General features: G+C 41.9%; 2 protein-coding genes across 4 annotated transcripts; both read left to right on the top strand.

The window, feature by feature from the left end:
- The first annotated feature begins 4,966 nt into the window (after positions 1 to 4,966).
- On the top strand, positions 4,967 to 22,518 carry LOC139069980 (G2/M phase-specific E3 ubiquitin-protein ligase-like). Of its 2 annotated transcripts, none has more exons than XM_070551472.1 (7): positions 4,967 to 5,164; positions 5,598 to 5,691; positions 6,842 to 7,053; positions 7,386 to 7,653; positions 7,727 to 7,881; positions 9,648 to 9,889; positions 21,758 to 22,518. In XM_070551472.1, exons 2-7 carry the CDS (start codon positions 5,668 to 5,670, stop codon positions 22,003 to 22,005), a joined length of 1,149 nt encoding a protein of 382 aa, XP_070407573.1. In that variant the 5' UTR covers positions 4,967 to 5,164; positions 5,598 to 5,667; the 3' UTR covers positions 22,006 to 22,518. The 2 variants fall into 2 exon arrangements, with proteins under 2 accessions (XP_070407573.1, XP_070407574.1); XM_070551473.1 differs by having other exon boundaries at positions 5,624 to 5,691.
- LOC139069981 (spectrin alpha chain, non-erythrocytic 1-like) lies at positions 17,635 to 20,066 on the top strand. 2 transcript variants are annotated; one of them, XM_070551474.1, is made up of 7 exons: positions 17,635 to 17,875; positions 17,946 to 18,163; positions 18,587 to 18,679; positions 18,790 to 18,894; positions 18,967 to 18,999; positions 19,076 to 19,111; positions 19,320 to 20,062. In XM_070551474.1, exons 3-7 carry the CDS (start codon positions 18,614 to 18,616, stop codon positions 19,395 to 19,397), a joined length of 318 nt encoding a protein of 105 aa, XP_070407575.1. In that variant the 5' UTR covers positions 17,635 to 17,875; positions 17,946 to 18,163; positions 18,587 to 18,613; the 3' UTR covers positions 19,398 to 20,062. The 2 variants fall into 2 exon arrangements, with proteins under 2 accessions (XP_070407575.1, XP_070407576.1); XM_070551475.1 differs by lacking the exons at positions 17,635 to 17,875; positions 17,946 to 18,163 and having other exon boundaries at positions 18,294 to 18,679; positions 19,320 to 20,066.

Genomic DNA, 22,518 nt, shown 5'->3' on the forward strand with positions numbered 1-22,518 from the left:
TCGATATTTAAGCAGGTGTGTCCACCTTCCTCTATCCATCCTCGCTGCAGCTCCTCATCGGCACAGCGCAGCAGGCTTTCTCTTGATCCAGAACTAGCGGGTGGTTATCAGAACCACCAGAATCTACAGAGCGAAGTTCTGAAACATGCTCACTTATGTCTGCGGTCATCTGCTGCACAATCAGCTGCTCGCATCGCGGGAAACGTTGAAAACAGCTTCATGAACTTCAGCTGGAGACATTCATCAGCACAGTAACGGGACAAACCGAGCAGGAGCGTAGGAAATCTTTACAGAGGCACCATGGGTCCAGTGACTCTCTAGAGGTGTCGCTCCAAAATAAAAGCAGAGCTGTAACACAAAAGGGGGATTAGTGAAAAATCTGAGACACAATAGGGTCAACATCGACAAAAAATCCACGAATAAATCTAAATAATTAATGCTATTTTCGTCTTATTCATTGAAATATACAAATAGCAGATCATAAATCTAGAGCAGAAAAAGCTGCTGCAGGTCTGTAGTTATTCATGCACCAATTCATCAATGTGATTATTGATCAAGATCAGGTAAACTGATATTAATGTTGCAACATTTCATTTGATCATCTGAATGATATCATAGAACTGAATGACCTGTTGAGTCTCTGCATTTTCAGGGATTTACTACGTAAAAAACAACATTTTTATTATGTTTATATTACATATTCATCATATACCCAAATAATCGCAGGCACAAACCCCAAATATTGTGATTGGAGAAATTTTCTGTCGTTAACCTTTAAGGAGCACCATTGCATTTCAGAATTAAGACGGGCAACACAGCGCATCAACACGGTCCTTCCTTAAATCCCCCAAGCTCCTGGGCTGGTGGCGGCCCCCCAGCCAGGCAGCGACCGCGGTCAGCTTTTATGCAGAGACCCATGACGCACTCATTGGAGGGAAGAGGCTCTCTCTGCTCTGCTGCTACTGTCCCCAGCCGGACGATCAGAGCAGCAGCAGGACTCCCCATGTTATTTCTCGGGTCGCTGGCCCGCAGTCGTCGGGGCCGCTGCGGTCAGCTCTTAGGTAGAGCCGGGAAGCCCTCGTTCGGCTGCGTGGGCTGATTCACCGTGGACCAGCTCCCAGCAGCCGCTGTTCGGGAGAAACGCTCTGGCTGCAGCTCCGGTCAGACCCTACCAACACCTCGCCACAGACAGCACCGCATTAAAAGCCCACAATTACGACCCGCTCCCCAAAGTTACAGTTCTCAAGCACTGATGAACAAATAAATAGCCCACAACAGCTATGAAATGTCTGTTATTTACGGCAAAAAGGAGATATTTTTCAAGCCGACGTGCCAATGTTAACCGCAGTTGGCTTGGAAATGTGCTGATTTTATTATTTTTGTCAATTAAAATCCCCCTTGTTTGCTCTTACATTTTACGAAAACGTAATATGAATTAAAGCACGCTTTAGTGATCATCATGTAAAGCAAAGAAGAAATGTGAACATTTCAACCCATTTCGAACCAACCAGTAATATGATTTCTTAACACGGTGCAGCGGCAGCATTTAAAAACCAAAATATAGTTTTTACTCTCCAAAAAAAGGAGAAGACAGTCACGGTGCAGCAACCCATTTTAGTCCATTAATCTCTGGAAAGGACCTGTATATATGTATTTTTTTTTTCCCGACCACGATTTGCATCTGAGTGTTATCGGCTGTGGTTGTTGTCAAGCCCTATACGGTTGTATAAATTGTGACTTCTACTGTGACTGTGTTACCTGGGTCACTTGAACTGTAAGCACATTTCAATATTATGTTCTTTCCTTCCAGTGGTCTCACAAACACCTAATGCTGCACATTGGAGAGTGAAGCTATTCCTTTTGCCAAATGCCAATGCTGTTGTTCTTCCAACACTGTCTGAGTGCAGTAAATTAACCAGACAAGGCTTAGGTAATGAACACACTTCATCTTTTTAACTCCTCCAAGTAGGTAATGTTTTCGCCGGAGTTTGTATGTCTGTTTGTTAGCAAGTAACTCAAAAGGTTGTGAACTTATTTTGGATGACATTTTCAGGAAGTGTACGCAATGGTACCAGGAACAGGTGAGTAAATTTTGGTGGTGATCCATACATGCTTTTACAGGTTACAAGGCTCACTGTCTGACCAAAATATTTTGTATGTTTGGAGAACAAAAGTGAAAGGTATATTGGAGGTGGAGGTCTATTGGTGGAGGTCTGTACTCTGAGTGCTTTTTTGGTTTAATTATATAAATTTGGGTTTTCCGGTGTTATTGTATGAAAGTTATCTGTTGATGTGGCTGTGTTATGTGGTATACAGCAACAGCATAGTTTTTTGGTTCAGAAAGTAACTATGAAACAGTACAGTATCAGCATAATAATTATTGTTTTGCTCAAATTATTTTGCAGGGGTACCCAAACATGATGTGCCTGGGCCTGTCGCTCGGGAGTGTTTTGTACCACTTTCATGGACTCTCACAGAGTTCAACAACTACATCTGTCACAGTTATCCCCAAGTTAGTCTAAATGTGATTGGATTCAACATTGCAAAGGCAGACAAGGCAAGGGTTCTAACCAAAATTCAAGCAAGTACACTGAAGGACCTGAGGAAAGCAGTGTGCCGAAGCAGGCTTTACATTATTCCCCACACTAGCATTACACTACCACAGCAGGTGATTAATATGTTTGTTATAACTGCATTGGTTTTACTTTTTGTAACACTAACATTACTCGTAGCACTCTCTGCGTCTGTCCATACAGGTCTCAGAAACATCTCTATCAACTGTGCCTGACACAGCTGATGAGTTGTCATCTGCTTCTTCATCTTCTGTGTCCATTGCCTCATCGTCTGCCAGCGGTCCAGCAGATACTGCTGCTAGCCCACCTCTGACCCAAACAGATACTGCTGCTAGCCCACCTCTGACCCAAACAGATACTGCTGCTAGCCCACGTCTGACCCAAACAGATACTGCTGCTAGCCCACCTCTGACCCGAACAGATGCTGCTGCTAGCCCAACTCTTACCCAACTACCATTGGCATCTTGTTCAGCTGCATCACTTGCAGTTCCTCAATCCACATCTTCTCACACAATGGCCATGGACATACAACAGGTAAATTCCAACATTCATTTTAATGCAAGAAGTAGAAGCTCTCAAAGCTCCATAAGATAAAATGTGGACCCGTGAGAAAGTTTAAACACATCATCCCCTTCTTAATTATTTTATTTTATAAAGACTCATGTAAAAACTTTTAGATATAATTTTACAGTGGGAAATATACTCCAAACATTGCCCGCTTCCTTGAAAAACATTTTTACCATGCAATGGTTGTTCTTTGAAGGTGATTGAAGGACAGTCACGGGGGCCCCAGCCGATGTCATATAGGTAAGTCATACCCCATATTGGAAACGTAAGCCTTGTTCACACAAAACAATGGAGTAGCTACAAATGTAAATGAAATAAGGCTATTTGGTTAAGGAAGCTAATTAGCCTTTCATTGGAACCAATTACCCAGTCTGACCCTGCCAAGTATTTTTAACGTATTTCCATGGCATGACGTCAGACTTCTCCACGCAACTTGAGCCCTGCCCTCTTTCATCGTGTCTGGATATGGTTTTCAGTCTTTCACCATTATGTTTGGCTTCACTGTACATAGTGGGCATAGAAAGGGGGAGGCAGATGCTCTCTGGTTACCTGTGTTGGAGAAAGAAACCAGCCCTCTGCAGGAGCACACCTCGATCACAGCTGAAATGTGAGTGTCTGGTATGAGCTAACGAGCAACGGCCAAATTTCGCTAGCGCATCGCCTCCGGGTGATTTGCAGCACTTCCTCAGCAGGTGTGTCTTAGTCGTAAGGCAAAGTATTACACTTATAGCTCTCAGGGGGCAGGGTTTACATGAGGTTAGAAATTAACCACTGTGTGCTGTCAAAAACTTTGAGATGATGCACCGCGCCAAGTTTCCTCGTGCTGGGACTTTATAAGTGGGAGAACTTTTTAATTGTGTTTGTGTTTATGCAGACATTAATTATATGCCACGCACACACGCTTTGAGGCAGCAGTCCTTTGAAAGATTTTTATCTTAATGTTTTGTGAGGATGCTGATCAATTTTGGGGTCTTTACATTCAAATCCCTAGGAGAAGATGTTTATGTAATTTTCCCAATTGAGTTACATTGAACATTGGTTGGGCGATTAATTGAATTTTAATCTGTATTACGATCGGGGTTTTCAACGATCACAAAAAGAAAAACAACTGATTATTTATTTAGCTCCTCCTTTGCCGTTTGCTCCTACGCCGGCGCCACAGCTCCGACTACTGAAACGAGCGAAGCCCCTCCACAGCTGTGAGAGCGCCAGCAGGCAACAATCAGTGCGGACTTAAAATGAATCGCGCTGCTCAGCCTCTGACTGACATCTGCAATCAGATGGAAATACTGTAGATACTGTCTAAAATAAATTACTAACATAGCAGTGGTGTTCTACACACGGTTTAGTTACTCCCACATCTACATATACAGTATATGCGCTATCAATAGATCCTCGCATGTCCGCCTAGACGCCTGTCCAAATCAGTCAAAATATTTACATTACTGTAGCTGCGTGTTTAACTCGTCCTGCACGTGCGGCAAGGTGTGTCAAGTGGTGCATCTGAACAGAGGTGTTTGTTTTTTTTTGCCAGAATTGCGTGCGGTGTGTCGGCACCGTTAGTCTCTTCTGTGATTGCTATTAAACAAGAAAAAGCAAGGCAACCACTCTGACTCATTAAAGAAATGCTAAAAAGGCCTTTTAGGCAGTCTGGACTTTCATCCAGTCTGTGTTTGCTATATTATTCTGTGTCCTTGTCCATTTTGATGGCCACACTTAATAACTTCTTGAAAGCCAATTGTAACCCAGACCAGGTGACCGAGAGCTGCAGGAGTAGTGCGCCTCGTGGTTGGACACGCCCCTTAAAAGGTGTGTGCCCCAGTTGATTACCAGCTGCTGCTCCTAAAGTGCTGATTCAAACATTCAGCTCGGCTCTTCCAGCTTTATGGCTGTTCAAGAGTTAGCAGCTCTTGATTTCCCTTTAAAACATTGCTCTATGCTACTGTGAGTCGGTCCATGTTAACCTGACTTGAAGCTGATCCTCACTACCAGGAAGCAGTGAGTGTTTGGTGTTTGGCACACTGGTAAGCCATACAGCTTTGCTGAAGCTCCTCATTTAGGACCTAGAATAATTTCCAAAACCGTTACACAATGATAAACAGTCTGTTCTTGACTTCAATTTTAACAGTAAAAGTAAAAAATAAGCACAACAGTAATTGTCTATTTGTTTTAGTATTTGCAAAATCCATTGTGACATCTTAACCCATATGAGACATACCCCTTGGTGGGGCAGTATGTCACATGTTCACACTCTCCATTTGATTGCCTATAGTTCAATATTGCACAAATAATGTGAAAATAACATCAATACCAAATATATAGCTTTGACTTGGATCTTTTATCTGGTACACATTTTCAGTTTTTGTAATGTATTGATTAATACAAGACTAACCACTCTACAAAAATATTTTAATAGGGGATAAAGGCGCAAGTTAAAGCAATTTCATTTTTTCTCAGGAACCCTGCAACTGATTTCTTTATAGATTCAGATGAGGAGGAGGAAGACGATGACATTGTGGAACTGCCTATGGAAAGAGAAAATCTGCCATTGGTAAGTGATGTGCATTTTAAAATATGCTGGGAAGATACTGTATGGCATAACATTGTGTGTTTGTGCAAGTGCATTTAAAAATGTTTTAGGAGATGTAAGTAATAACTCGATGTAGCAATCACTATCGTGTTGTTACTGTGTGCAGTGTAAGGGATCCCTCATTGTGCATATGTTTCCTTTTGGGTGGATACTAGGGATGCACCGAAATGAAAATTCTATGCCGAAACTGAAAATGAGAAAGCCAAGGCCGAAAACTGAAACCAAAAGAAAGATGTAAATAATTAGAACCATAGTGTTTAGTGCTATGATGAGTTCCAACCTCACTAAAATCAAGGCATTGCAGTTAAACAAAACTATGAAACTATCATGCAGCACTGACATGTGCTGCATAAATATTTAATTATGAATAAATATGAAATACAATTTTAAATAAAATGTTTTGCTTGCCTCCATTCATGTACACATTAAAAAATAATTATAAAAAAATCAATAAATGATGGGCTTAAAACTTAATGGCAGGAGAAAGACGGTAAAATAAGTAGAAATAAGTCTTTTTAAGCAACTGCAATGCCTGGCCCACACTCCATTCTAGAAGGTGGTGGTAATGCACGACAAATGTTGTGTGCCAGCTGCTGAAAAACTCTAGAAGAAATATTTTCCTCTCTGCTCTGATAAAAATTCTAGAGCTGACTCATAGCGTGTAGAAAGTAGAGCCACCACATACATTCAAATTGGGACGCGAATTGACCCACACCGTTAACATTTCTACAGTCTGCTGCAGCCGTAGCGAGCAGCAAAGCAAACCCATTCGGTCGTTCAGACGCTGGTGGCTAGATAGCTGTGTTCTGTTAGCTGTAGCAACGGTTAGCATATGTAGCGTCATCTAAGCACAGCGGTTCAGTCTCTCGATACTAGCAGAAACCAAGCCTTTAGTTCTGGAAGATGGAACGTATCGAGGCAGAATAGACTGTAAACAATGACATCATGTTTCGTCCGTGTTGTTTCGGTGGTTCAGGTCTTTCGGCCGAAAGTTGAAAATGAACATTTGATTCGTTTTCAGCCTCTCCTTGCATCGTATGGAATTTAATTACAGGGCAAAAAGAAGTCCCAAACATTGCAGTTTTTATAAATAATGTTGTCTTTCATTCAGGTTGAAGAGGATGTAGCTGTCCTCTTAAAACAATTCCAAGAGGACAACCTCTCAGGACTAGTGCAAAAGATCTGCATCAGAAGGCGAAAGCTTCTGGATACGGCCATCAGGGCAATGTCACGTTTAAGTTTCTCTTGGAATGACTCACCGGAAATAGAATTCTTCGGAGAAGAAGCGGATGATATGGGTGGGCCCCAGCGTGAATTTTTTCGGTAAAAATTTTTCTAATGGCCTTAATGATACATTTTTGGGTTGTTTTTACATGGCATCAGAATAGCACACTTGTCTTCAAAGTCTTATGAAATTGCACTGTACTCCTATCTGAGGTATTTTTATTATTCTGACACAATTCTACATTTAATGTGCCTTCAAAACTCAAGTGACACAGAACTAGTCTAGTATTCCCTTTTACTGGTGTAACTTTGCTTCCTTCAATTACATTTTATTTCTATAATGTTACTTTTTCTCATCAAGCTGTCATTATGTTTCTACTACACATGTTTTCAATTGAACTTTGCATTAAGTCTTGTTTACTTTTTCCCAGACTACTAATGATTGAAGTACAGTCAACCCTTGGGATATTTGAAGGCAGAGCTGGACAAGTATTCTTTGCTTACGACCAGTCTGCACTTGAACAAAATAAGTTCTTCCAGGGTGGAAAGCTTATTGGCTGGTCTTTAGCTCATGGTGGTCCAGGGATAAAGGCCCTGGATCCAAATTTGTACCAGATGATGTGTGGCCAGGATCCCCCATTAGAACACTTCAATCCTTCTCTTTTGCCAGACCCGGACGTGCAGGAAAAACTAAAAAGGGTAACACTCATTTTTGGTACGTTTTCCCCATGTAGTGGTGAACTTGGCTAACAATAATATAATTTGATTGAAGGTTTTACAGTGCCAGACCTGTGAGGATCTTTCAATGCTTAAAAGGGACCTGGGAGAGTGGATTGCAGACTGTGGGTTCCCAGGTGTGTTCAACGCTAAGCTGGAAGAAGTCCCCAAGATATACTCCTATGTAGTGAAACACTACATTTTCTTGAGGTAATGTATTTGCACTTAAAATGGAAATTGACTCCTCAGCACTCATGAAGACATAACACACTGCACTACACACACAAAACACACAAATTGAATTTTCAGCAGTTTTTACTCCCTCTGTCATGGACCTTTTGTTATTCTATCCCACATCCTAACACTGCAGCATACACATCCATACAGTACACACACACACCCGACTTCATACCACTTCTTACATCTCCCATACACTTTTGGGTATTTGTCTCTCTCTCTCTCTATATATATATATATATATATATATATATATTCCTCTCTATCTCTCTCCATGTCTATCTATCTATATCTCTCTCTCTATCTGTGTTAATAGAATGTAAAAATGTCCTTGTAAAGAGGATGGTTGGTCACCCTGTGGTTAGGGCGTGTTTTGAGATCTAAGTAACTAACTATGCTAAGAAAAATAACTAACTATAATAATTCGTTATTTTTGATTTACATTTTATTTTGATCAAGAGAGGAACACAATTTGTATAGCTGCTGTTTTCTGTCTCGGCTAATCTCCAATATCAATAAAACCAGTTAGCAAAAAAAAATTGTGGTAGTACTGTAGTAGGATTTACCATTCAAGGGCAAGTATAATAAGAAAACAGGAGGAAATACTCTTATCTATTTGGTTATGCATATTTAAACAATATAATTTTCAAACAGTAGCTTCAGGGAGATGTGATTTTGTCTTCAAGAAAAGACTCTGGAATGAGTTCATTTATATATTATATTGGGAACTGATACAAAATTTTCAAGATATCAAACTGCAAATGGGCATCCAAGATCTTTTAAACAAAAGTTCCAGTTTTCAGTTGCTGCTATCTTAAGATGATTAAATTAATAGAGAGAATATAGTTTGTTAGTTTATTTTGTAGTACTTTTGGGAAAATAGGTAGAACATATTTACTATGGGCCAAATATTGTTTGCCAAATGCCATTAAACAGATGTTTCAGCCTTATGGTATTATTTCTTAATGTTTTTCTTATAAATTTTAAACATCCTACGTTATTGAACTCACCGTCCAACGCTCCTGAATGCACCAGTGACGCAGCTCAGTTCCAGTGAGACGAGCTTCAGTCCTTTTCCCCATTGAAAGATGGTTACAAATAATCTGATTTATAAAAGAAAGACCAGACTTTAACCTGCCAGATTGCTTTTTTAAACAACTTTTGAATTGATTTTAATTTGAAAAAAAAAAAAAAAAAAATCGTATGGGAGTGGGGAAAGTCACAATTGACCTACAGCTGCTTTGTCGCCCCCCTAGTGGCTTGGGGGCCCTGTGCAACTGCACAGTCTGCCTATAGGAAGAAACGGCCCTGCCATCTATGAAACACTTCCATGGGTAAAACCTATATGCTCACACACAGTTATAGATATGAGGACATCAGGGTCTACGGATACATTACTGGGTTAAGCTCATCCTCAGTAGATAGTTGGTACCAGTAGGGTTTCATTGACATTATTATTCTATTTATAAACCCTTTTTTTTCTGTTGTGAAAGTATATTTATTTGTTCACTTTGGGATCTGTTATGTTAATATTGCACCACTTACTGACCATCCCTCCTCATGCACACAATACACTGCCTGCCAATCATGCCATCATCAGGAAGCTCCCCTCACCATGCCAATGTGGGACCAAGGCCTTATAGCTCATTTGTTTGCACTCCATGTTTTTTGTGTTATGTTTATGTAATTCATTACCGTGGGGTAATTTTTTTTACATTCTTTTTTTGTTGTTGTTGTAGGTCAACAAAGATGATAAACCAATTCACTGAGGGAATCAGCAGCTGCGGAAGACTCTGGGACCTCATTAAATGCAACTGGATTGCATTTCTCCCAATCTTCACAAACATGCAAGAACCAATGTCAAAGGGAGCATTTAAGGCCCTATACCTGTACACCTACAGTGGGGAGAAAGGGACCAATGTACGGGAAGCAGAGGAGGAAACGGCATTCAACTTTGAGATGATCCTCAATAAAATCGAAGGTAGTTATTACAAGTTGTTGTAGACTAGTGGTTAAGCATATATAATAAGGCTTCACACTGACCTCTTTTACATTTTGTTTTACATTTACTGTATGTATTGCAATATTTAATTAAATATAGTTTTTAGAGCACCAAATACAATACTGTTGCCTTGCAGCCCTTTTCAGACAGTAAGAGGAGCACCCCAGAGTAACAGTGGCAATGAAAATATTGCAAACTTCTCAAATATGAAAAATAAGAAAAGATTCTAGTAATTTGTTTAGGAAGCACTCATGGGCAGATCCATGACTCAGGTACTCAATACAACTGGCAGGCACCAAGTGAAGTATAAGGAATTTATAGATGGATCACAAGGTTTCCATCATTTCAAACAAGTGTCATATGAGGAGAACATTTTTTTCCAAAATGATATTGTTGTAAAAGCATAGTTTGTTGTCTACGGTTCTGGTTTGATGGCCCAGTATCTGTCCATTCATTAAAAGGAGTGTTGTCAATAATGGGGATAACATCAAAGCAGAGTTTAATTTGACAATTTTATGAAGGGAGGATATGTTACAGGGACTGTAAGAAGTAGAGAAGTCGGTCCTGTTTTGGGCCTACACTCAAGAGTTAATGACAGGGAAGCAGGAATTTGATGCCAGACTTGACATCCACCAGAGATCATTGTTTTAAAGGAAGGCAGAAGAGGCAAGAATAAGACCAATCTAGCAGATTGCTACTACAAAATTTCTATGTCTGATACACATGTCCTTTCCCAAAAATTAGCATGTTGTGATAAACTTAATTATTTTCTGTAATGTACTGGTTAACATAAGATTTTCACATATTTTGGATCCATTGCCCATAACTGAAGTAGTTAAAGCAGTATTGTTTTAATACTGATGATTTTGGCATACAGCTCATGAAAACCAAAAAATTCCTATCTCTAAAAATTAGCGTACCGTAAATCCTCTAATACAGGCCCGGGCCTGTATTTGACTCAAGCTCATCAAGCTCCAGGCCTTTATTGGAAGGAGGGCCAGTATTAGAGGCAGACATCTATTTCAAATTGAGCAAAAATGAACTAATGGTTCGCTGGAGTTTTTGACAATTAAAATTGCGCCCACATTTTCAAAGTTAAACACATTTCTTTTAACAACGGTAGTTTCTGCTTCAGCCATCTCCCCCCTCCCCCTGCTTCAGCCCCCTCCCCCTGCGCAGCGGCCCCAAACTCACTGATGCGCCTGCAGCCTCTCGGAGTTCCTGCTGCTCTAAACATTAAAATAATTATTTCATTTTCTGTTCCTCACTTCTGATTACCTTCAATGGTGTCTGTTTGTTGCAACAGCAGGTACAAAAACTAACTTGTTTTTATTTGACTATTTTTCAGTCCTGTCTGTTTATTATCTTCCTGCATCTCCTCTCAATCCTAAAGAGAAACTGCTACCTGGGTTCATATATATTCACCTCATGAGTTACCTTTGAACTGCAGTTCTAAAAGATCTACCGACCGCAAAAACAGCGGAGCGCTCGCTGTTTGGCGGCCGTATCAGTGATCAGTGCGTCGGGGGACAAGGTGATGCGCGCAGCGCCCCGCTCCACAGCATGCAGCGAAACGCATCAGGCGCAAATAAAAGACAGAAAACATTAAAGGAAATGAACTGACATGAACGATCGCGTGTTAAATTAGTTTTTGAGGTGGCGACACCTGATTGTTACTGTGGCCGTGCTCAGGAGGCAGATCTACCGACCGCGCAAACAGCTGAGCGCTCCCTGCTTGCCGGCCGCATCAGTGATCTGTGCGTCGGAGGACAAGGTGATGCGCCCCCCTCCACAGCAGTGATACACATCAGGCGCAAAAAAAAGACAGAAAACATTAAAGGAAATGAACCGACATGAACGATCGCGTGTCAGTACCTACAGTCTGGCACAGCGCGTTGCCCCCACCCAGCCCCCGAGCGCAGGAGCTTGTCACCTGCTGATAGCAGGCTGCTGTCTTTTCCGAGGGCTGCATCTTGCCGGTCATTATCACGTGACAGCGACTAGTCGACGACAGGCATAAAAAGTCACTATAGTGAAGTTGACTAGTTCATACACCCCCTACTGCTGCTCCCCAGAGTGTTCTGCAGCATAATCAGCACATTCTCTTTGAACTTGATAGTGTAATGACCTGTCTGGGGTTGTAAGCCAGGTGCATTCTGGGTATTGTGTTATATGTGTTTCCTATCGTTCTGCTAGTTCCTATGTGCTGATTTGCGTGTTGTGTGAGTGTTATGTAAGCCACAGGGAAGGTGATGTGTGTTCTGTGAAGCAGGTTGAATTAGCATGGTTAACTGACACCGTGACTCTGTGTGGTAGGAGCATGATAGAGGATCGTGTCTGTAGCGTTACAAAGCGTTGAAGAAAAAGCCCAATAAAGGTCTGCGTGAACCTCTACTGCCTCCTGCTGGTTGATCTGGGGACTATAACCCTGCCGCTGGGACGCTTATACTTACTTGTTACCACATTCCCCCCGGCCACAATAAGAGACCGGGTTGACTCCGACACCGGCCAAAATTGGAGACCCGGCCTTTAATTGAATACCGGCCTGTATTAGAGGAGTTACGGTATTTAGTCAGATCAATAAAAGAATTCTTTTTAATACTACAAAGTCAACCTTCAAATAATTATGTCCAGTTATGCACTCAGTACTATGTGGGTAATCATTTTGCTTAAATGACTGCTTCAATGCGTCGTGGCATGGAGGCAATCAGTCTGTGGCTCTGCTGAGGTGTTATGGAGGCCCAGGATGCGTCGATAGCGGCCTTATGCTCATCCAGTGTTGGGACTTTTATCTGTCAACTTTCATTTCAAATATCCCACAGATTCTCTCTGGGGTTCAGGGCAGGAGAGTTGGCAGGCCAATTGAGCACAGTAATACCATGGTCAGTAAACCATTTACCAGTGGTTTTGGCACTGTGGCCATGTGCCAGGTTGTGCTGAAAAATGAAATCTTCATCTCCAAAAAGCTATTACGCAGATGGAAGCATGAAGTGCTCCAAAATCTCCTGATAGCTACAGTAGCTGCATTGACCCTGCCCTTGATAAAACACAGTTGACCAACACCAGCAGCTGACATGGAACCCAGACCATAACTGACTGTGGCTACTTGACACTGGACTTCAGGCATTTTGGCATTTCCCTCTCCACAGTCTTACTCCAGACTCTGGCACCTTGATTTCCAAATGACATGCAAAATTTCCTTCAATCCGAAAAAAAGTACTTTGGACCACTGAGTAACAGTCCAGTGCTGCTTCTCTGTAGCCCAGGTCAGGCGCTTCTGCCGCTATTTCTGTTTCCAAAGTGGCTTGACCTGGGGAATTGAGGGTGCCAATGGTGGCCTTCTGGACAGCAGTCAGGTCGGCAGTCTGACCCATGATTTGCAGTCTTGAGTAGTGAACCAAGCTGGGAGTTTTTAAAAGCCTCAAGAATCTTTTGCAGTTGTTTAGAGTTAATTAGTTGATTCAGATGATTAGGCTAATTCATGATTGGGTAGTGAGGATCCAGGCGCAGATGTTTTGTGCTTCTTTGGCATTTTAATGAAGAGTGACAAGGACAAAAATGCAAAAAGGGTAACCAGGAACACTGGGAGGGTCCTCAGGAAAAGAGTCCAGGGATCACAGGGAGAGGAGTAGCCAGACGAGCAGAAGGGGGAGAACCATTAGGTTCAATGAGACAATACGACCTGACAACAGGTGAGAAGCTACGGGCATACAAATCGTTAGATGCATACAACTATGTTGTCTGTGGCCATGTATAGAAAGTAAAATATCACGACATACACTCTTTTTGCGTCTTGAAGGCAGAAGTCCTTCCTAGCCAAAGACAAGGACACAAGACTGCTATGTACGAGGCTTGGGTCATAGTAAACAAACCAGAGAACTACGTCGTCACAGCCAACTGTACCTGCATGGCAGGGTGAGTATAGCATAGGTTTCTTTTTTTTAGCGTGCTCAGAGTACAATCGTGTTAATTTGAGAGAAATACAGTTTATACTAATATGCAGTGGGAAAATACAGATGAATTAGAATGAAATGTTAATTTTAAGCATGAAATAAAGCGTATAAATTTGTTAAGTTCTGTAATTTTGATGTTCCAGACTTGGGTCATGCTGCAGCCACGCAGCAGCAATTTTATTCAAAGTTGAGCTTTGTGTTAGGATGGGAAAAACAGAAAACCTTGCCTATAAATAGACTGCTTAAAAGCAAACCGGCAAACGCAACTTACTTTATTTAATAGAACACACGTTAACCAGCTTTCTGGTGTAATCTTAGTACATAATTACCTTACCTGATATAAAATGGGCGCTACAAACTCGAGCATTTCTGATCGTGTTTTCAGTCCAGTTTTCATCAACCCTTTTGATGGCCTGCAGCCACAGACGCCTCCGATTTTGTTGAAATGGATGTGCTCCCTTCGGAATTCTGTAAAGTTTGAGTCCACTGCTTGAAGAGAAGCGATTCTGGCATCCATACACGCAACAACCCGACATTTTTATGTGCTCAGAACTTCAAAACAAAGGGTTTAAAACGCTGTTTTAGTATCGAGTGTGAATGAGGAAGCCTTCACTCGTTGCCAGGCTGCGCGCGCAACTTTTGATGATGTAGGTAGTAAAAGGGTCTATATACACGGGGAGTAACTACACACAGCTGGATGTGATTACAACAGACTTTTCATGATATGGTAATTTTATGAGAAAGGAATTTTGTGTTTTCATGATTTGTAAGCCAAAATCATCAATATTAAAAAAATACAAGGCTTGAAGTACTGCAGTTGTGTGTAATGAACCTAAAATATGTGAAAGTGTGTTTACCAGTACTTTACCGAAAATAATGAAGTTTATCACAATATGCAAATTTTATGGAAAGGAACTAGATATCAGGTATACAATTTTTGTAGTAGCAATCTGTCTCTCTCTCTCTCTCTCTCTCTGTCTGTCTCTCTCTCTCTCTGTCTGTGTCTCTGTCTGTCTCTCTCTCTCTCTGTCTCTGTCAAGCCCCCACAATGCCGCTCAGAAAATGGTCCCATCCCGGAAGTAAGAAAAATTGCAGTTCCACCCTCATCCGCTGGGGGCTGGTGCCAGAAGCGAGCAAATCCTCATTGACTCCCATGTTAAAAATGCCGATTTCACAGCAGAAATAAACATGTTTACAGCCTGGTGCCAAAACATGTTTTTTGTCTAAATTATCTAGTTTATACTCATGACAACTCTGAGGGGGGTGAATTTTTTTCTCACTCTTCTGTTTAAGTGTATTGAAAGCCTAAAATTCTGTATAATTAATGAGCATCCGACACACGTGACCGCCGCCTCAGACCCACGTGACCACAGAGCTAGCTCCGTGGAAAGGCCTCAGTACAGCCTCGGTCTGGCTTGGAAACTGCTCCGGCATTTTGAGTCTCTGTGTTTGTGTATTCTTCTTTGGATATTATTGGTGCAATTGTTGGACAAAATGACTTGCAGTGGTATTAATTGCACTAATAGAGCGTCCAAGGAGTCTCCACTTCATTTTTTTCGGTAAGTTAAAATCTATATTCGTATTTTATGTCACTGCCACCTTTAAACTAGCTGAGTTTACCGAAGTAGCTAGCTAACTATCAGTTTAACATGTAGCATGTACTGTTTAACCATGAAATTTAAATGTAAAATACGGTAAAATAATTAATAGGGCATATTTAGATGGGTAATAGGGTAAAACCCAGTGCATTTAAGATAAAAATGGGTTGAAATATGACGGAGCGCTAAGAGGGAGACTTCTGTGTCCATTCTTCCATCCGGTAATCCCCAGCGGTCAGGCCGGGCAGCCTGACCGATCCGGCGCCTACTTGCTGCGCCTAGCTGCTGCGCGGTCTGACCGCTCGTGGAGTTTTTCATGTCTGACTTTAACCGCATCTACCGTATTACGGCGTGAGCGCAACAGCGACAACTTAATATCGATGTGTAAGCAGCCTGAGTGGTAGGGTGTTTTCATCTGAACCCTTAAAACCTCAGCAGGCTATGCTGCACTATTGACGTGTTAGCACGCGGCGCAACTTAACAACGTGACATGTCTCTGAGAAAGCGTAAAACACGGACGCTTCTTCTGAAGCGGAAAATAACACTTCTTCTTAAGCAGAGCAGGATGTCGCCTCGGCTCGTTCACGGCCGAGCCGGACTGAGCTCGATAACATTGACCAAGCACAGCCACTGGGCCGTTGTAGCTGCCACCAGGCCTGCTGAAGGAACTCCAGCGGGTTTCATCAGACTCGTAAAGTTTCTTGTTTTTGCTGGGGATTTCTGTATTTTACCGCTCCCTCCTGCAGTCTTCCCCTATTAAAATTTCAAATGTGTAACTTTATGTATTGTGATGAATGACTAATATTCATGTAAAACTAAAACGTTAGGCATTTAGGGGGAAAAAACAAAATAATAAACATTATACAGATGTCAAATAAATCAAACTGTAATTAAACTATATATTTTCAAAGTCATATAGACAGCATGATGGTTTGTGTGATCTGCGCGGTTTCACTTACACCCCTTTAATGATCAGGCTGTTTTTTATTATTTTTATCAGCTGATAGCAGTTAAAATTATGGTAAAAAATACTTTTATCTGTTTTTGATAACTTAATGCCCAGGAAGAGCATCTTCCTGGGCATTAAATATAACCCAAATGTTTTATTATGAGCAGATCTGATGAAGGTGTAGACAAGCAGTCTGCAAAGTAAAACTTGTTTAGAGTCCAAACTCTTACTAAAGCTTTTGAAAAGAAAAAATGGTTGAATTTTGAGAAATATCCACAACAGGGGAGCGACACCTCTGAAAAATGTATATTTTCTCTGAATTCATAGAATAATGTGAAGATTCTGGGAAAAGTTGGGATTCTGAGATTAAAACGTAAATCTTTCTAATCATAATTCTGGCAGTTTTTGTGTCCTTCTGCTGTGGAAAGTCGTGCAACATGAAGATACTGAGAAGATGCTTACAACCTGTATTTTTATTCCATCCATAAATAAAATCATGAGCTATTTTTTAATCCAAATTTGATCCAAAGGGCCATCGTTGGTTCCAGACCCGTTCTAGAACATTCCTCTAATCTTAAAGTCATCATCAGTTTCTTCCTTTTAACAAATATTTATTTGTTCAAATATTTAATATTTATAACTGGAATATTTGTTCCTCCCTCTCCCACTGCAGTTAGTCCTGTCCTGCAACCCTGTTTTTGCAGCTAGTGAAGCCAACCATCACTAACCTGGGGGTGGTTTTGGACCCAGAGATGCGGATGGACTCCCACATTAGCCAGGTGGTTAGATCCTGCTTTTCCCGGCTTCGCCAGCTACCAAAGATGAAGTCCATCCTGAAAGACGTGTCATATTTTCTCCCCAAGCTGGACCTGACCGTCATGTATCGGTCCAAAATAGTGTGATGATATTGTGTTTTTTGTACATAACAGACAAATTTGTCGCATTCTCCGACACCTCTTCACGGGCTCGCCACAGTAAATATTCTATTTGGCAAGAGATAAACTTTATTGTATTTATCCTAGTGAATCTATAATTAAACGGGTAAACTAGTAGTAGCACATCCAACATCAAAGAAAGTAAAATGTTACTATCAGGAGAGGGAGAATGTTTAAGTGGTTAGCAGCAGTGTGCTAGCCGATGGCCCCCTCCATGAGGCCACCACAGCTCAGCAGAACGTCGTTGTAGCTTCTTCTGGGGAGATAAACACTTAGAGAAAAAATAAAGTTAACAGCTGAAATAGCAGGAAATAATACAGTTAAAGAGCAGATTGTAGAAGAAAGAAACCCCTGGGTTAAACTGGTCTGTCTACTGCATAATGCTGAACTCTAACATGTGTCCTCAGGGAAGGACCTGATTGGTGTCCAGAACCTGTTGAAGAAGCACCAGGCGCTGCAGGCTGAGATCACAGGTCATGAACCTCGCATCAAGGCTGTCACCCAGAAAGGAGAGACCATGGTGGAAGAAGGTAGAGCAGGTCTGGTCCTGACATGTTTCTGAGGTGTCTGCAGGTTCTGGCTCACTTTTTTTGGGTCCAGGTCACTTCGCTGGTGAGGAAGTGAAGACTAAACTGTGGGAGCTTCATGGACGTTGGGACACGCTGAAGGCCAAGGCGTCCCAGAGGAGGCAGGACCTGGAGGACTCTCTGCAGGCCCAGCAGTACTTTGCGGATGCTAATGAGGCCGAGTCCTGGATGAGGGAGAAGGAGCCCATCGTTGGAAGTCCAGACTAAGGGAAAGACGAGGACTTGGCCGAGGTATGGAAGTCCCTTCCTGAGAAACTCCAATCGCTTTTCTTTGCTCTCTTTCCAGTCCTTCATAATTAGTGTTTCTGTATTTGTCATTTCCTTCGGTTGTCTACCAGATGTCGTTGCTCGTTTGAGCGTCTCATGGGTTAGGGGTAGAAGTGCTGGCCTCGCACAGGAAGTGATGACAAACGTGTTCCCGTCGCTCTTATTTCAAACGGTTTACAAGCTGTGATGTGTGTTCCCGCTGCAGAGCAGCCATGACACGTGGCAGCCGGCAGAAGGCTCACGCTTTTCCACTAAACACCCGCAGAGCTACGTCTGCGGTGAACTGAGCAGGGTTTGTTTTACGGTGGCGGATCCGATTGGACCATCGCTGCGAGAAAGCTCCACTTGTGTCAGACGAGCTGAAGGTTCTGATGTTCTGCTCCACAGGCTCTCCTGAAGAAGCACGAGGCCCTGATGTCGGACCTGTCGGCTTACGGCAGCAGCATCCAGGCCCTGAAGGAGCAGGCCCAGTCCTGCAGGGTGAGTTCAGAACCCTCGGCCCGTCAGAACATTCTTATCCACCACGTTCTAACACCAGACCTGTTAACCCGACAGCAACAAGGTAATCAGCAGGTGCTTTTGTCCTGCAGGACCTGAAGGACAAAGAGTACCGCCTGAGGGACATCAACATGGTGGCATCTGAACTGGAGTCAGAAGGTCTGATGGCTGAGGAGGCTCCTATGGTTCCGGCTCAGGTGAGCGTCACCTGTCTGCAGCAGCTGGTCCCTCTCACTTCCTGGTTTAACTCTGCTCGTCTATGTTTGTAGCAACAAGAACATCTGGGTTCTGCTCCTGGAAAGGTGCGTGTTGTCCTCCGCCTCCACCAGAACCAGACGTGGTGTTTATGTTACCACTCGTTTGTTTGTTTGTTTACAGGATGAAGCCGACTCTAACACGGCGTCACCCTGGAAGGTGAGTTCATTCAGCTGATCAGATGTCACCTCTGATGGCCGCAGTCACGGCCGACCGTGCTGACATCACACAGGAATTCAGGTGACCCGGCAGGCACCAGGTGCTGGTGAAAGTGGGGACATGTCAGCTGGTTGCCATGGCTACAGTTATTTTTATGCATCTGTATGACTGCTGACTGGTGTGTGTTTCCTGTGACCTTTGACCTCAGACCGTACGGTTGGGCGTTCAGACGACGGCTAACTTTAATTCCATCAAGGTAAGAGGAAGCTCTTCCCTTCCTGTCTGAGCGATCCGTCTCCAGGTTTCCTCGTCCAGCGTCCAGCCCGCTGGCGTCCACCTTCATCTCACCTTCATCTCATCTCACTTCATTTATAGTGCAATACTTTCACATTATCATTTTCCCACACTTCTGTATACCTGTATTTTGTTGTTTTTCAATAAAGAATGACAAATTATTTAAGTTTGGTTTTTGTTGCACACAAATATATATCTGTAAAAAATATCTACAAAGCTAATGTTTACATAACAAGTATGATTGGGTTTTGCAATACGGCACTCAAGTTTATTTTAGTAAGATTTTCAAACCAAGTAAAGTTAGTAAAGAACACATTTCTATTGTCTGCTAAGAAACTGTTGGGATTTAAAATGGGCCTGTTGTACAAATAACTTGTAAATGATTATTCCTCACTTTTGTCTTAACCAAAGAAATTCCAGTAATTGAGCAAAAACATTTATTTTTAACACTACATTTTATAAAACAGGGCGCAAAGTGTCGGCACATGTATGTATGTATGTCGATGGTCCGCCCCAACCAAACCAAGAGACACAGACGTCAGGGAGGCCAAGGTTGTCTCTGCAGCTCTCTGGGCACCACGCCTCACTCAGCTGTCTCCAATGATCCAAATGGCTATGGAGAAAAAATAACAGGTTTGGCCTAGCTGTTTAAAGTACAAAACCATACATGAAGTGGTCAAGACAAGTACTTGGTACTTACACTTACTTTGTGTAGCTGACGTTGACACACAGGCTGCCATGGTGACCTTTTAATAGATCTAAGAAAAAAAATGTAATAAAAGAATGAAACTTAAAAACTCCCAAACCTCATGTCATATTTACTAATCAGCTATGGCTGATTTATTGTTTGGATCACAGTGAGTTACACTAATTCTAATATATTTTTATTTCTATTATACATACATACTTTTTAACTGTTATTTTCACATGACTGTTATCAGGCTCTCTTGTTCTGGTTCTGATGATAACTCTGTGTCTTCCAGTAAGTTATCTTGTGCTTACTTCATCTGTATAATGTCTCTTTACTTTTGGTAAATTGTACTGAGTCCAGAATAAAGGCTAGTTGGCTGTACAAGATACAAACAAGTATTACGTTTTGGAAATATATGAAACACCGCCAGCATCTGTTAGAGCCTGTGGCGGGGTGCTGAGGGCCGGCTCCAGCCCAGGAATGAGCTCTACACGCCGGCCGGGAGGGTTTGAAACACCGCCATCCTCTCCTCTGCTGGCTGTTCATTCTGTTATGGTTACCGGTGCTTGTGTTGCAATGTGAAACGTTTGGTCTCAGATTTTGTAAGAAAGATAATAAAATGTCCCCCCAAAATACGACTTAAATATATTTTCTCTTCTTCATGATACATTTAATGGCTGGTGCGACTCAGGAGTGATAGCGCCGAAAAAAACTGTACTGAAAACTTGCTCAAAGCAAAATGTATTCATTACGGAAATAAATTATAAACTTACCGATTTAAAACTTTTTTAATACAGGTACTTCTCACGAACAGGCGCAGAAAACCTCCACCTAAACTCCGTGTGAGGTTCAGGTCGATGGGTGTTCCAGTTAGCTCCGGTTGGGTTGAAGCTAGGTGGCTACATCCGTTAGCTCGGCTCCCACCTCCGCTTTAGCTTTGGGTTAGCCAGGGTTAGCTTCAGGTTAGCTCGTAGCTAGTTCGCCTGGGTGTCGTCACTCGAGCCCAGCCTTACAGCCACACCCTCAGCGCCTCCTCTCTTCCCTTTTATGGAATTGTCTGGGCTGGACGGAACCTGTGACACGGTCAAAATGGCGGTGGTGGACACCTCCCATTATGGACAGATAACGTGTTATTGAAGCCTATGGAATCGAATTGTCCAGTATATGTACAGTCTATGGTCTCTGTCTGTCTCTCTCTCTCTCTCCCCCTCTGTCTCTCTCTCTCTGTTTCTCTCTCTCTCCCTTTCTCTCTCTCTCTCTCTGTGTGTTTCTCTCTCTCTGTCTGTCTGTCTCTGTGTTTCTCTCTCTATATCTATATATATGAGAGAGAGATATCAACATTTTAACTTAACGGTATTGAGATTACATAATTCACAAATTTAGGGAGGGAGATCATTCCACAATATGGACGCACGGGAGCAGAAAGCTCTTCCTCTTGTAGATGTTGATATTCTCAAAGTTTCAATAAATACTCTTGGAATGTTTTGGGTTTTACAAGGCACTAAGTCATTATTAGGTCTTTAAAATATGATGGAGATAAGCATTATAGTTCATCAGTTCTAAATGAAAGTAATAGTAATGTCAGATAATATTACTTGAAATGTACCTGAATATTCAAAAAGAATGCAAATGTTGATTTGGCTTAGTTTTGTTTTCGACAGACAAGGTCACTGACCTCACATACGAGGACATCCTGATTTTCATGACTGGTGCAGATGAGGTGCCCGTCCTGGGCTTTCCTACAAAACCAACCATAGGGTTCTACTCACAGGAGCCTGGACAGCGACGCCTGCCATACGCTTCAACCTGCCAAATGTGTCTTTATCTCCCCAGAGACACATCTGAGGAGGACTTGCATGACCTGCTTTGTGAGTCAATAAAGGGTTCACATGGTTTTGGTAAAGTCTGAACTATTCATCTACAGAAGTTAAAACAGTAGGCCTGGAGCTTAAAACTGCAACTGTGGTGTCCTTTTTGTTTTATGAACTAGCATAAAGATAATGCTAGTGCTAGGCAAACAATTTTTGATGGTTATATTTTGCTTGTTGAATAGTTGATTTTCCTTGGCTTTTAGATGTAGAGAGTTTACGGTTGTGTTTTTTTCTGTAGTATCACAACCATGAAGCCAGTAGTGGTGGTTGATTTTTTTCTTTCTTAATTACAAGTTGCAATGAGTTTTTCCTGCGATCCATGCAATATTTTTTTTTTGCAATACAGTAAAACATTGTTAATGGTGTGTTCTTTAAATGTCCTGGAGTTTGTGACTGGCTTTTTGTGTTTATATATGTGCATAGTGATGTATTAAATTTGCTATGGTTGAAATTATTTTTTTCTCCAGCATCCATACTATGAGACTATTGGTAATGGATTTAAGTTGCAATGAAAGAAACATTGTTCCTGAAAATAAACACTTATGGTAATA

Source organism: Nothobranchius furzeri, chromosome 5 (genome assembly GCF_043380555.1).
Source record: "Nothobranchius furzeri strain GRZ-AD chromosome 5, NfurGRZ-RIMD1, whole genome shotgun sequence".
Taxonomy (NCBI): Eukaryota; Metazoa; Chordata; class Actinopteri; order Cyprinodontiformes; family Nothobranchiidae; genus Nothobranchius; species Nothobranchius furzeri.